The 13784-nt window shown below is 38.7% G+C and overlaps 1 protein-coding gene across 1 annotated transcript in view; it reads right to left on the bottom strand.

Annotated features, from left to right (window-relative positions):
• Positions 1-13422, bottom strand: part of LOC307126119 (thyrotropin-releasing hormone-degrading ectoenzyme-like) — a 170745-nt gene extending 157323 nt beyond the window's left edge. The window contains exons 1-3 of the mRNA XM_079816506.1: positions 12382-13422; positions 9224-9497; positions 375-501 (exon numbers count right to left, since the gene is read on the bottom strand). Of these exons, the coding sequence (XP_079672632.1) occupies positions 375-501; positions 9224-9497; positions 12382-13070 (1090 nt within the window). The 5' untranslated portion in view covers positions 13071-13422. The remainder of the gene's footprint in view (positions 1-374; positions 502-9223; positions 9498-12381) is intronic.
• Positions 13423-13784: the final 362 nt, after the last annotated feature.

Genomic DNA, 13784 nt, shown 5'->3' on the forward strand with positions numbered 1-13784 from the left:
TGATGGCTATATTCAAATGAATACAGAGAGCTGACAGGAACCCAATGGAGCGAGACACAGTCTGATGTGAGCCAGTCCACCACAACCACACTACATACAGTACCACACATATCATGGTGTGTGTGCTCTAATTCCCAAGACCAAACACTACCACAAACAGCCTAGAATGCTTTTGGGATCAATAAATGCAAGAACTGAGTTGCTGTTGACACTCCTTCACCTCTTCACACGAGCACAAAACAGGAAGTCACAAAGAACCGGCTAGCAGTACAAATGGAACAATGAAAAATCACTCGCTTTCCCGTGAGATGAACATTTATTGCCCGTTTCACTGAAGCCAGACAAAACTGAAGACATTTCACCGCCCGTCTTACCTAATTTAGGGAGGGAATATTTGACTTTGAAGTAATCCTGGTAAAACTGCAGGAGTCTCTTGGTGATGTGCAGAGCGTAGTCCCCCGATCCGCTCTGGATGGCGTCAGGCCTGGCGTACAGCCGGATCTACATCAATACAACAGCGGAAGAGAGGGAGAACAAAAGTCAAATTGTGCCAGGTGCTAAATGAACACTTGTACGGCTCTGGTTTATTCCTAAACTGAATTCCCTCAAGGATGACTGTTAGGGACTTGAAAGAGTAATCCTTGGTTAATATATCTGCCAAATGTCAAAATCTGGCTTGGGAATTTTTCATGTATTTTTAGTGCACCCGTTATCCAGTATGTAAAACATTAAAAAGTATTACTGTCACTAGAGCATGACAGAAATCATTCATTTTCTTTATAGAACCAGTTTTTAACAGGCAGACCAACCACGAGTTCCAAAATTGTTAAACAAACAACTACCACCCATAATCCTGAAGAAAGATCCAAAAGTAAAGTAGTTTAATCTATAAAAATGTCATAACTGGAACTTTCAGGGAAACAACAGTTATTGAACTGCAGCTATTGAAAAATTCTCAATGTAATTTTACAAGTATATGATTATTATAGATTATCCATCCATTTCAAAGCATACATTTAAAATAGCATTTTAGACATTTGTCTTTGGTAACAAATTAGATTTCCAGGAAAACATTTGCATTATTGCAAGATCCTTTATTCTGTATTTACGGTTATATGTATGTGAGAGAGAGAAAGAAAGAGAGAGTGAGGAGAGAACAAGTGTGACAGAGAAAATGTGTGAGGTGTGGCTCTGTGGGAAATGTATTCTCACAGTAAAAATGATCTTGGTCTCTTTTAGCCGAAGGCTGATGAACAGCACAGCTTTCTGAATGAGCATCCATCTACTCAGAATGAATGTCCTCCTACACTAACAGAGTTACTGTGCAAAACAAGCAAGAGGAAAGCCTTTGTTTCAGAGCCTGGCAGCAATGCACATTGAATTATGTGTTGTTTACCTCACATGTTGCTACTGTATCGACCAGCTCTGTCTGATATATGTCCGATATAAAGATGAATGGATGACACAGGGTTGTGGAAATGATTCTAAGCTCAATCAGATCAATGTGACTTTAAAACAACCTGTAATTAGACAAAGCGCTCAAGTTGACAATCAAGAGACGCTTCATTAATCAGACATTGTGGAGATTGTTCAATCTGACTCCAGTGCCGACTGCTTCATTTGTTTTGTTTGTTTGGTTTTGTTGAAGGCAGCTTGACAGAGACTTAAATGAGGTTAATTGAACTCAAATAGTGAGTCTCTCAGTGAGCGGCTGCGCAACATTGATCCACTAACAAGCTCTTTCTGATGAAAAGATGAAGCTTTAGGATGACAAGGAGCACTTGACCTGATATTAACATCCTGTTGAGTTATTACACTATATATGTCTGTATGCGAGAGATCCTTCAGGCAAATGCATTCCCATAAAGGACCAAACTGTGCTATAAAAATTAACATGTAAAAATGATACAGCTTGTGTTGTTTAGACCAGTCAGACTGGTTTAACAGCACCAAAACAGCATAAATCAGGATTGACATTCATGCTGGTATTTTAACTTTAAAACCTACATAGACGTTTCAAGGCATTTTGTATTCCACTGCTAAAATCATAATTTTGTCCCTTAAATGCAGTAAACAAGCTTTTCTGATAAGGCTGAGTAATTTTATGAATATGTAATGAGCATAGTATAGTGGTGTTGAATGTTGATTAAATATTACAAGGACATTTGTCATCTTTAATGATAATTGAATTTTAATGGAAAGTTGGAATTTTATGAATGGAATATGCTGCTTTAAGACAGTCAAATAACCAGTTTCTCTTATTTTAGCACTTAAACTAACAAACAACTATTATGAGACAGAAGACACCAGGTAAAAAATTATGTCTGTTGAGCATTAGTATTTATTTGTGTGCGATATCATGAGGCCTCAAATTCTGTATTCAGTATTTGTTTTTGTATTAGATAAGTATACATAATAGAGAGAGTTTAGATGGATGGATGGATGGATTGAACAAGCTGTAGTTTTATGGCAGATTTCTGTTCTCAAGACACATCTATGACATCATTACACCTTTAAACATGCACATCGCTAGATGCTAGGGAGAGATGAGTCACTCAGCTCCGGATGCTGTAACTGTATAACTGCATCAATAACTGTATATGTTTCATAAATTCATGGTTGTATACAGTTAAACTTCATGGTTAAAATTCACCATCTAGAGCATTAAAAACCATAATACATAATGCTCACATAACTGCTGCCGGGTCTGCCGTGATCTTTACACACGTGTGTGTGGTACATCAGTGTTTCCCCATAAACCCAGAGTAATAACTCCACTCTCCTCTCCAACGTTCCTCTCCCACGATCTTTCCTCACGCCGAATCTGTATGATGAATGGAGTGAGGGGGCTACCCTGCCGCTTTAATGTGATTGATGGAGTAAGCTAGCAGGCGGCTAACCGCTACAAGCCACAGTGTGGGTATAAATGCCCCAGATAGAAGCACACACTACAGCCAGCATGGCAGAGATGATTTGATATAAAGGAGAGCGCAGTCATGCTGAAGGAGATAGATTAATTACACTAATATGAGGAGGAGGCCGGCCAAGGGCACACAGCAGAAGTCACTGAGGAAGCCGTCAGGAAGTGTCTAATATGACAGCTGGACTTTGACTGAACGTGATATCAGTAACGCAGCTCCTAAGATGAAGCGTGACCGATGAAGCTGCTTAGAATGTGAGGATTCAGTGTCAAAAAAAAACATTTAAGTGCATGATGAAAGTGATACAAGGCACACTTTTTTATCTTAATGGCTACGCTTCACATCAAACAAGACCTGGAAGAGTTTGTCATGAACACAATCCTGGAGCATAAGTGGACACCAGTTGCACACATGACTGTTACTCTTTTAGTAGGCATGTATATGATATATGATTGTGGATGCTGGACTAATGTTAGTGGAGACAACCATTTCCATTATCCATTGTGTAACCATTATATATTGAATATAGAAATGTACTGTAACATAAACATAATGACTAATCGACTACTCTGCTGTCTTGGCAGCTGCCTACTAGGGAGCATCCCAACTGAGATGTCACCTCACAGGTCACAGATTTGGAACCGTTTACATAAACGGCAGCTACATTTCATATACAGTATATATATCTCAAAATTGATATAAATGGATGGATAGTGTGTTGCTAAGCTAATGATTTAACCCACATGGAAAGAACCTGTATGAGGATATATGCACATATATGAAACCTATATGCAGTTTATATGCACATATATGCTGCATATATACAGCACATATGCACATATATAATAATATATATGCTGCATATATATGTCGCATATATGCGTATATATGCCACATATAGGCGAAATTGAGGTGCATATATGTGCATATACAGGCCATATAGGTCTCCTGTATTGCTTCTTTATATCCACATATAAGCCCTATACATACAAGATATGTCTCCTATATAGCTCATGGCAGGATCTGGTCATTTTGTAGCTCATATCTCACTTTGGCAACTGTCATACATGATGCCTAGCTCATATTATCTATTATCAATGCAATAACTAAGAATGAACTACAAAAAAATTATGCAAGAACTTATGTAGCCTTTGTGCGAACACGTGAAATTGGTATCCCATGTAATTGGAATGTTATGGAATTTAACTATGGCAATTAGGTGAGAGGAGATTGAAAGCTATGTCTACACGTTTTCCTGAAACATTTACAAGGTCGATTCTTTCTTGTATGAAGATAGTGGAAAAGAAGGAAATGTATAACAAAATGGTTTGTGTTTTTTTTATTTTGTCAATCAAACCTTTTTTCCAATTTCAAGTCACTTCCAGATTCACATTACAGCTCATACACATCCACACATTCACCGTTACATCCACCAAATGCGATGCAAAGTTTTCTGTATGGTCTTAATGCAGTTTCTAGATGAACATATAGATGCACATATAGGTGCACATAAAGGTGAACATATAGGTGAACATATAGGTGCACATATAGGTGCACATAAAGGTGAACATATAGGTGAACATATATGTGCAAATATGCACACATATATACGTGCATATATGTACCTATATAGGTATATGTATGCTCGTATATACAGTGAGGAAAATAAGTATTTGAACACCCTGCTATTTTGCAAGTTCTCCCACTTAGAAATCATGGAGGGGGCTGAAATTGTCATCGTAGGTGCATGTCCACTGTGAGAGACATAATCTAAAAAAAAAATCCAGAAATCACAATGTATGATTTTTTTACTATTTATTTGTATAATACAGCTGCAAATAAGTATTTGAACACCTGAGAAAAATCAATGTTAATATTTGGTACAGTAGCCTTTGTTTGCAATTACAGAGGTCAAACGTTTCCTGTAGTTTTTGACCAGGTTTGCACACACTGCAGGAGGGATTTTGGCCCACTCCTCCACACAGATCTTCTCTAGATTAGTCAGGTTTCTGGCCTGTCGCTGAGAAACACGGAGTTTGAGCTCCCTCCAAAGATTCTCTATTGGGTTTAGGAGACTGGCTAGGCCACGCCAGAACCTTGATATGCTTCTTACAGAGCCACTCCTTGGTTATCCTGGCTGTGTGCTTCGGGTCATTGTCATGTTGGAAGACCCAGCCTTGACCCATCTTCAATGCTCTAACTGAGGGAAGGAGGTTGTTCCCCAAAATCTCGCAATACATGGCCCCGGTCATCCTCTTTCTTTAATACAGTGCAGTCGCCCTGTCCCATGTGCAGAAAAACACCCCCAAAGCATGATGCTACAACCCCCATGCTTCACAGTAGGGATGGTGTTCTTGGGATGGTACTCATCATTCTTCTTCCTCCAAACACGTTTAGTGGAATTATGACCAAAAAGTTCTATTTTGGTCTCATCTGACCACATGACTTTCTCCCATGACTCCTCTGGATCATCCAAATGGTCATTGGCAAACTTAAGACGGGCTTGGACATGTGCTGGTTTAAGCAGGGGAACCTTACGTGCCATGCATGATTTCAAACCATGACGTCTTAGTGTATTACCAACAGTAACCTTGGAAACGGTGGTCCCAGCTCTTTTCAGGTCATTGACCAGCTCCTCCCGTGTAGTTCTGGGCTGATTTCTCACCTTTCTTAGGATCATTGAGACGCCACGAGGTGAGATCTTGCATGGAGCCCCAGTCTGAGGGAGATTGACAGTCATGTTTAGCTTCTTCCATTTTCTAATGATTGCTCCAACAGTGGACCTTTTTTCACCAAGCTGCTTGGCAATTTCCCCGTAGCCCTTTCCAGCCTTGTGGTGGTGTACAATTTTGTCTCTAGTGTCTTTGGACAGCTCTTTGGTCTTGGCCATGTTAGTAGTTGGATTATTACTGATTGTATGGGGTGGACAGGTGTTTTTATGCAGCTAACAACCTCAAACAGGTGCATCTAATTTAGGATAATAAACGGAGTGGAGGTGGACATTTTAAAGGCAGAATAACAGGTCTTTGAGGGTCAGAATTCTAGCTGATAGACAGGTGTTCAAATACTTATTTGCAGCTGTATCATACAAATAAATAGTTAAAAAATCATACATTGTGATTTCTGGAATTTTTTTTTTTAGTTTATGTCTCTCACAGTGGACATGCACCTACGATGACAATTTAAGCCCCCTCCTTGATTTCTAAGTGGGAGAACTTGCAAAATAGCAGGGTGTTCAAATACTTATTTTCCTCACTGTATGTACATATATATACATATAATATACACTGTAAAAAAAATCAGGTCTCCAATTGAACATTTTCAAATTTTTCAGTTGGCCAAATTGAATTTCTGTGAATTGATGCAATTTAATTCACAGAAATTCATTTTTGCCAACTAAAATATTTAGATGTGATCGGTCACTTGAAAATTTTCAATTGGAGACCTGATTTTTTTTTTACAGTGTAGGAAAATGGTCAATTTTATATATGTCACATCTATTAAAAACCTATTTCAAAACCTATATTAAAACATATGTTTATATAGGTGGGATCTCTTTCCATGTGGGAATACACTAATGAACTTGTACATAGCTTGGGTATTCAAATATTGTTTTATATCACTTTTGAGTATTTAATGAAACATATTTACTGTTTATTTTTTTATCAAAAATGCAGTAAAAGCTTAATATTATTACAAATGAATTGTTTTCTATTTTAATGTATTTAAAATGGAATTTATTCCTGTGATGCAAAGCTGTATTTTCAGCATCATTACTCCAGTCTTCAGTGTCACATGATCATTCAGAACTCATTCTAATATGATGATTTGCTGCTCATAAAACATTTCGGTAACACTTTACAATAAGGTTCATTAGTTAACATTAGTTAACTACATTAGTTAACATGAACTAATAATGAACTGCACTAATAAAGCATTTATTTATCTTTGTTAATGTAAATTTCAATATTTACTAATGCATTATTAAAATCTTGTTAACATTAGTTAATGAACTGTGAACTAACATTAACAAACAATGAACAGCTGTATTTTTATTAACTAACGTTAACAAAGATTAACTGATGATGAACAGAGGTGTTGTTCATGGTTAGTTCATGTTAACTAATGGATTAACTAATGTAGCTAATACAACCTTATTGTAAAGTGTTACCAACATTTCTTATTATTATCAATGTTGAAGACTGTTCTGCTACTTAGTTTTTTTTATTCGCTTTGGTACTATTTTCACAAGCAAGGTGTACATTTTCGAAACTCATAGTGCTAACATCACAACAGATCATCAAAAGTGCACTTTTTTCAAACATTTCAGCATATTTTCAATTGTGTTAGTACAATACACAAAACCACAAAGTATCCTTTTCACTACACAAAATACGTGTTTCATCTTTATAAATGTTTCAGTCATACTAACTGCCTTTCATAAAGCTCTTGCTATCAAACTTTTGATTTGCATCTCTTCTCGTACAGTTTAATACATTTGTCTTTTATTTAATCCAACTGACCTTAATGGTTAATCAATGAATCATTTGGTACACCAATAGATTTCTATAGATATTGATTATATAGACATAGTTTCTGCTTTGTTTGCAATTTCCAAAATGGATAACCATATGAAATTAATTATTTTTACATTTTTTGCGATTTATCTTTGATTATAAGGTGTGTGTTTGTGGCCTGGTAAACTCAACATTATGGGGACAAAAAGACGGCAATATCCTAAATCCTTGTCCTTGCAGGGACATTTTTTGGTCAAGTTTATAAATCATAGAGAATTAGTTTTTTTGAAAAATTAAAAATGCAGAAATGTTTCTTTGATGTATAGGTTTAGTGTAAGGGGAAAGAATATAGATTTTGACCAGTATAAAAATCATAATGTCTATGGAGAGTGGGACAGAAATATTTGAAATTTGTGAAGAGAGCAGAATAGAGTATAAGGGAGTGGAAATAGTCAATGACGGTGTAACATCAGACTGATCAGAAATCAGAAGAAGGGAGACAGATGGTATCAAATATAGAATTTTACATTACAGTATGTATGCCATATGATACTGTAAACAGATTACCATGGTAGAGACTGCCACATTACCGTAACTCACCCTTATAAAGCTCAACTACAGTAGATTCAGTCATATGGTACAGTGAGAACATGTAGGCAGCAAACTCTGTTATAGCACAGAACCTCATGGCTGTGTCATAACTTTAGCACACCTTTTTGATGACACACTGAATTCTATTACAAACATTATGGATTCAATTAACATAAGTTAGGTAATGCAAGTGTATTTTCTAATGAGGCATACGTAGCCTGTGTTACTGTAGATAATTCAGCAACGAGGGAGATTTGAAACATGTATCTGCATTGTTTGCTGTTGGATAAACTGATTGTTTAAAGTACTAAAATGAAAGAAGATCACACTGTTGTGTTTTGGTGATTAAACCAAATGTTCTCATTACATATTACAATAAGCTTGTGTTTGAAACAGTGATTATGTGGACTGAAAATATGTGCAACTGAATGAAAGCATGAGATCAGGTTTTGAAAGAATGACTTGTTGTGTTACAAGTGTGATCAGTTTGGATTTTTGTACTATGAGTTTTGAAAATGTACACCAAAATAGTACCAAAGCGAATAAAAAACTAATATTTTTGTTAAAAACCTTGTATGATGTGTGTGTATAGATAGATAGATAGATAGATAGATAGATAGATAGATAGATAGATAGATAGATAGATAGATAGATAGATAGATAGATAGATAGATAGATAGATAGATAGATAGATAGATAGATAGATAGATAGATAGATAGATAGATAGATAGATAGATAGATAGATAGATAGATAGATAGATAGATAGATAGATAGATAGATAGATAGATAGATAGATAGATAGATAGATAGATAGATAGATAGATAGAATGGTATTTATTTAAAATACAACTCTTTTGTAATATTTTTACTGTCACTTTTGATCAACTTTTGATCAATCAAGTGTATGTTCTGTATTGATTCTCTCGGCTCATTTGCAATTTTGGATTGACTTTATTACTGAGCTCAGTGCAGTGCATTCTGGGATTGCCTTGACTTTGAAGCATACATGAGATGCTGCCTTAGAATTTGGCAAATGAGGCAGAAAATCTTCTGGAATAGCTTTCATTTCAGAAGCGCATCTGTGACGATGCTTTAAAATGCTGCTCTCTGGGTTTTAGAAAATAGTAAAAATAATAAAATCTCAGTATATTGTTGATCAATTTGAATTTTAGGGGCTGAAAACGTGACTCACCACGACTCCATTGTCTGTAACTGCTTCTCTGTAGGTGAAGTTGCACACGGCCCAGGCCAGGTAGTACGTGGACATGCGGGGCGTCCTGGAGAAATGGTCGGTCACCCATCCGTCCTCGTCAGACGTCGAGGCCTCCACTGGCATGTTGGACAGCGACTGATACGAGCTCTCGTGTTTCAGACTCACTCTGAACGTGGCTTTATAGATGGGCTCGTCGAAACACGGGAAGGCCTTTCTAGCGTGAGTCGGTGAGAACTGAGTCACCGCAAGAAACCTGCAGAATAAGAACACGAGAGAGGTGAGATGAAAGAAAACTCTGCTGAAATATATGCTATTTAACTAGTCCAGGAGTCTACAGTGGAAAGTTGTTTCGCCTTAACGTCATTACATTGGTTGTCACATGATTTCCTGAATGTAAATTAGCTCTGTCTGCCATCGCTGTGCATTTGTATCACACTAATGAGCTTCCTGGAGTGAAGATGGACCAAACTGTTACAGCTTTTCAACCACAGCAGCTAAATCACATCAATTGTCAACATATCATAAGAGATACTAATGATATATCTGATATCTGCATGTCACAGCTGTAAACATTAAACCCATCTGTGACAGCGCAACGTCAACAAATTGACAACGCGAACCAATTTAAATGGCAAGAAAATAATAAAAAGCTGTCAAATTGATCTAACATGTAGTCGGATTGGTGAATTTTAAGTGAAGCATTAATAATCTACATACAGAGGACAGAATCTGAACTGAGCCGGAATATCTAAGTAAAGAATCAAGTTAGAGAGCAGGGAAGAAGTGTTCTGCATTCCAGACAGCCGCATTAACGGATATTAAAGCTCGTTTCAAACCTCACGGGGAATTTTGCCTTTGCCACCCACAGCATGACCAGCAGACGGGGGATGAGGGGGGTTCAGCTCGCTCCTGCATTCCTGTCACAACTTTTTACTCTCATTAGTAGCTTTTCATGAATTAACAATCTATAACAAGTCTATAATGTCCCATCTGCTTTCCTCCTTTTCATTTCATTCACCATTTATAGATGCTAGTACCATTTAAGCATCTTTAAACTATTTAAAGATGGCAGAGGAGACGCAGGCAGGAGGTGATGAGAAATCAGACGACTAACAGACACACAGGAGGAGATTCTACAGGGATGTCAGAGTGAAAATCCCTGCAGTGAAACACATGGAGGTGTTCGAGTTTGTTGGAGAGGTTTTATACCTTCTCATTATGACTTGCAACGTGAGGTCAAAGAAAATATGTGAAGAGGATGAAGGAAAAACTGTTGAATCTCTGAAAAGCCCAGACAATCAGATCAGAACAACTCTGTGCCCACGTCTAACTATAAACACAAGTATTTTCTCAATCATGCGAGATCCCCGCCGTTCACTGTTCATGAATATACGAGCAGCCAGCAGGAGCTGATTACACAAACTGAATGATCTTCACAGCCTGTGGAGAGGAGAGCCTCTGTCTGAACATCAACATATACTGACTTTATCTCAAAGGTGCTCTTCAATGGATATTACGATATCAAGACCTCAAAATAGAGTTTAAAGAAATCGCCTTGAGACCTTAACATGCTGTGTTTACAGCTGAAAGGAAGTAGAAGGTTCAACAGTTATTGAAAAGACAAGGAGGCAACTGGTGGATGGACAAAAGGTTTATGAAGTGTGTCCATAAAAGCCAACCCTTCAGGGTAAAACAAGGCTTAAACATGTCTCAGATACAGGAAAACCTGGGGCAAAGATTCAGACATGAGCCATTTTTCCCTCAGAGGACAAAGAGTCAGAAGCCAGAAAACAAGAGCAAGAAGTTGATATTCATTGATGTCTAACTGAATTCACTGTGAATATGAGGCAGTGTAAAACTACTGTGAACACACATATGAGCTTCTGATAATCAACGGTGCAGCTTAAAGAGTTATATACGATTATAACTACTGATATGAGGATTTTCAAACATAAAAAATGGGTTGTCTTAGTATAAACAGGACCACATTTGAACCGAACACCTTAATCATATTGATGTATTATGGTAGCAACTAAGTCTCAGTGTCTGACGCTGCACTCAATGACTCATTTACTGTCAGACACTGAGACTTAGTGTGACTTCAGTACCCAGAAGTTACACTAGCGTTCAGATCTGTGTGACCTCTGACCTCCCTGAACACTGACGAACAGTTACTGTCTGAGACGAGACGTAAAAATGACATGCAGATAATAATGCTAGAACTGCCTAACCTTAACTATTACCTGGATTTAAAGCTGGTAAGATTATGGATGAAGAACCAGAGATTGTTGTTTCTTTTGACATATGCTGTAATAATATTTGGAAAGCAGCACTTATCTCCCCCATGATGTACTTTACACTTTACTGACATTCAGTTGCACATCACACGTCACTGTATACAGAACAACACAAATTAAGGCCAACCTCAGAAAAAATTTGCCATGGCAACCAGATTTTCAACAACAATACAATAAATGCTACAGCTGTTAACCTCCATTTATATAAGAACATCTCATTGTTCATTAATTATGGTTTTTAAGAAGTGAACATTACTATTGAATCTATTAGAGTTTGATGTAAACCATAGTAAATACTAGTTAGGATAATAATCACAGGATATTATTAGGAGACTACTGCAAAATAGGGCTTTGTTGGTGTTGTAAGATGCCAATAAACATCTACAAATCAATGTCAGACAGCATCGTCATAAGGCAATTTGCATAATACCACTGACACGTGAATATCCATAACACAGTTAATATACAGTTACTGCAGTAAAACTGTGGTAAATTGGGGACAGTACGATTACAGCTTCTTACACTTGAATGACATCATATTTATTATAATTTTACAGTAACATCAGTTTAACTATGGTATTTTGTTTACCATGCAAATTTCTGTAAGAGCAAATAATTTGCCAAAAAAGACTTAATGTTGCATATGAACTTCAGGCAGCATCAGTTGTTCCCATGGTCAGGGTCTTGACGACTGTAGGGCCCCAGGGGCTCCAGATTTCAACAACCTGCACCGTGGACCTGGATACCCAAGCTAAGACCCTGCCCATGGTAAAAGCTGAACATTATATCGACACCTGATCAACAAATGAGAGACTTTTTTTGAGATTGAACCGCTTTTACCTTCTTTCTCCATTCAGCACGTAGGAGCTGCGGAAGAAGCCCAAGAGCTCGTGCTCGGTGTGCGCGTGAAAAGTGATGTTGATCTTGTATGTTCTGAGGGGCTTCATCTCTCTGTGCAGCGCGATCACAAACACCTGCTTGGGCTGGTAGTGGAAGCGGCGCTGGATCCTCATGGCGCCCGCTTTCTTACTGTCCGAATACACCAGCACTTTCTCCACCTCCAGCCGGTCCGTGTGCAGCACGATCAACTTCGTGGAGTTGACGCATTCAAACTCAATGTTCACCTCGCCGGAGAAGGTGAAGTTCTCCATGTACACGGACAGTCGGAGGTCGTAGTGGCGAGGGCGCAGGGTGGCCGGTAAGCGCAGATGTCTCCAGGGCTGCTGGCCGTCCTCTGTGTCTCTGTGACTGATGTTCCCGTCCCGGGACTGTTTCCACTTACTGTTGTTGGAGCCGTTCGCGGCCAGAGCCCCGCTGCTCTCCGCGGCGCATCTCTCGAAGCTGACGCTGAGCGTGATGGCGATGGCCGTGACGATGATGAGGGTGAGGATGGAGATGGCGAAGCCCAGCACCAGCCTCTTATGCACAGTGATGTGCTGTTCGGTCGTCCGGGGCCGGACCACCACGCTGTCGGCCCATTGATCGGACAGAGCCCGTCCGTTCCTCATGCTCGCGTCCTCGATCCCCATTATATGCCGAATCTGATGTGTTTTATATTCATGATCAGCCTCCGTTCACGCGGTGCAGCTTCAAACTGCGAGAAACGAGGAAAAGATCCCGCGCAACACGCAAAGCGTAGAGTAGACTGGATAACTGATGATCGATGATCTCGAGACTAGATTTCTGTGAATCAGAAGTTCGCTCGGTCAGATGCTGGAGCTCATCGAGTCCTTCCGCACATCCATTTTTCCTCTGACATCAGTCTAATGTGGATGAAGGTCCAGCACCTGCTTCCTGATCAATCGCGAGAGTGTTGTGAATCTCTCTTCTCTCTGTTCAGTTCTCCTGCCTCCATCATCATCCCTGTTTCTCTCGCTCTCTGATGCATCCTCTCGTTCAGCCAGTGGGCTGTGTGCGCTCTCTCTCTCTCTCTCTCTCTCTCTCTCTCTCTCTCTAGCCTAGTAATTCTGTCTACATGTGATGTTCAGTTAAACCACATTTAATTAAACAGTGAAATATTCAGACATGCTGATGTGACTCTCTCCTCTTTCACACAAATCAAAATGAGTTGCATGAATATTAAACAGAATAATGGAACTTACATATTAAATGGAAAAATGAGACATGTACATGTCAAAATGTTACAACAACGCTATGACAGTATTTTCAACAGTGTTTATTACACATTGCACGAAACAGAGCACGTCTGTTGTGTACTTTCACAACAAAAGCGTGAAATGGAG

Source organism: Gobio gobio (assembly GCF_949357685.1).
Source record: "Gobio gobio genome assembly, chromosome: 5".
Classification (NCBI taxonomy): Eukaryota; Metazoa; Chordata; class Actinopteri; order Cypriniformes; family Gobionidae; genus Gobio; species Gobio gobio.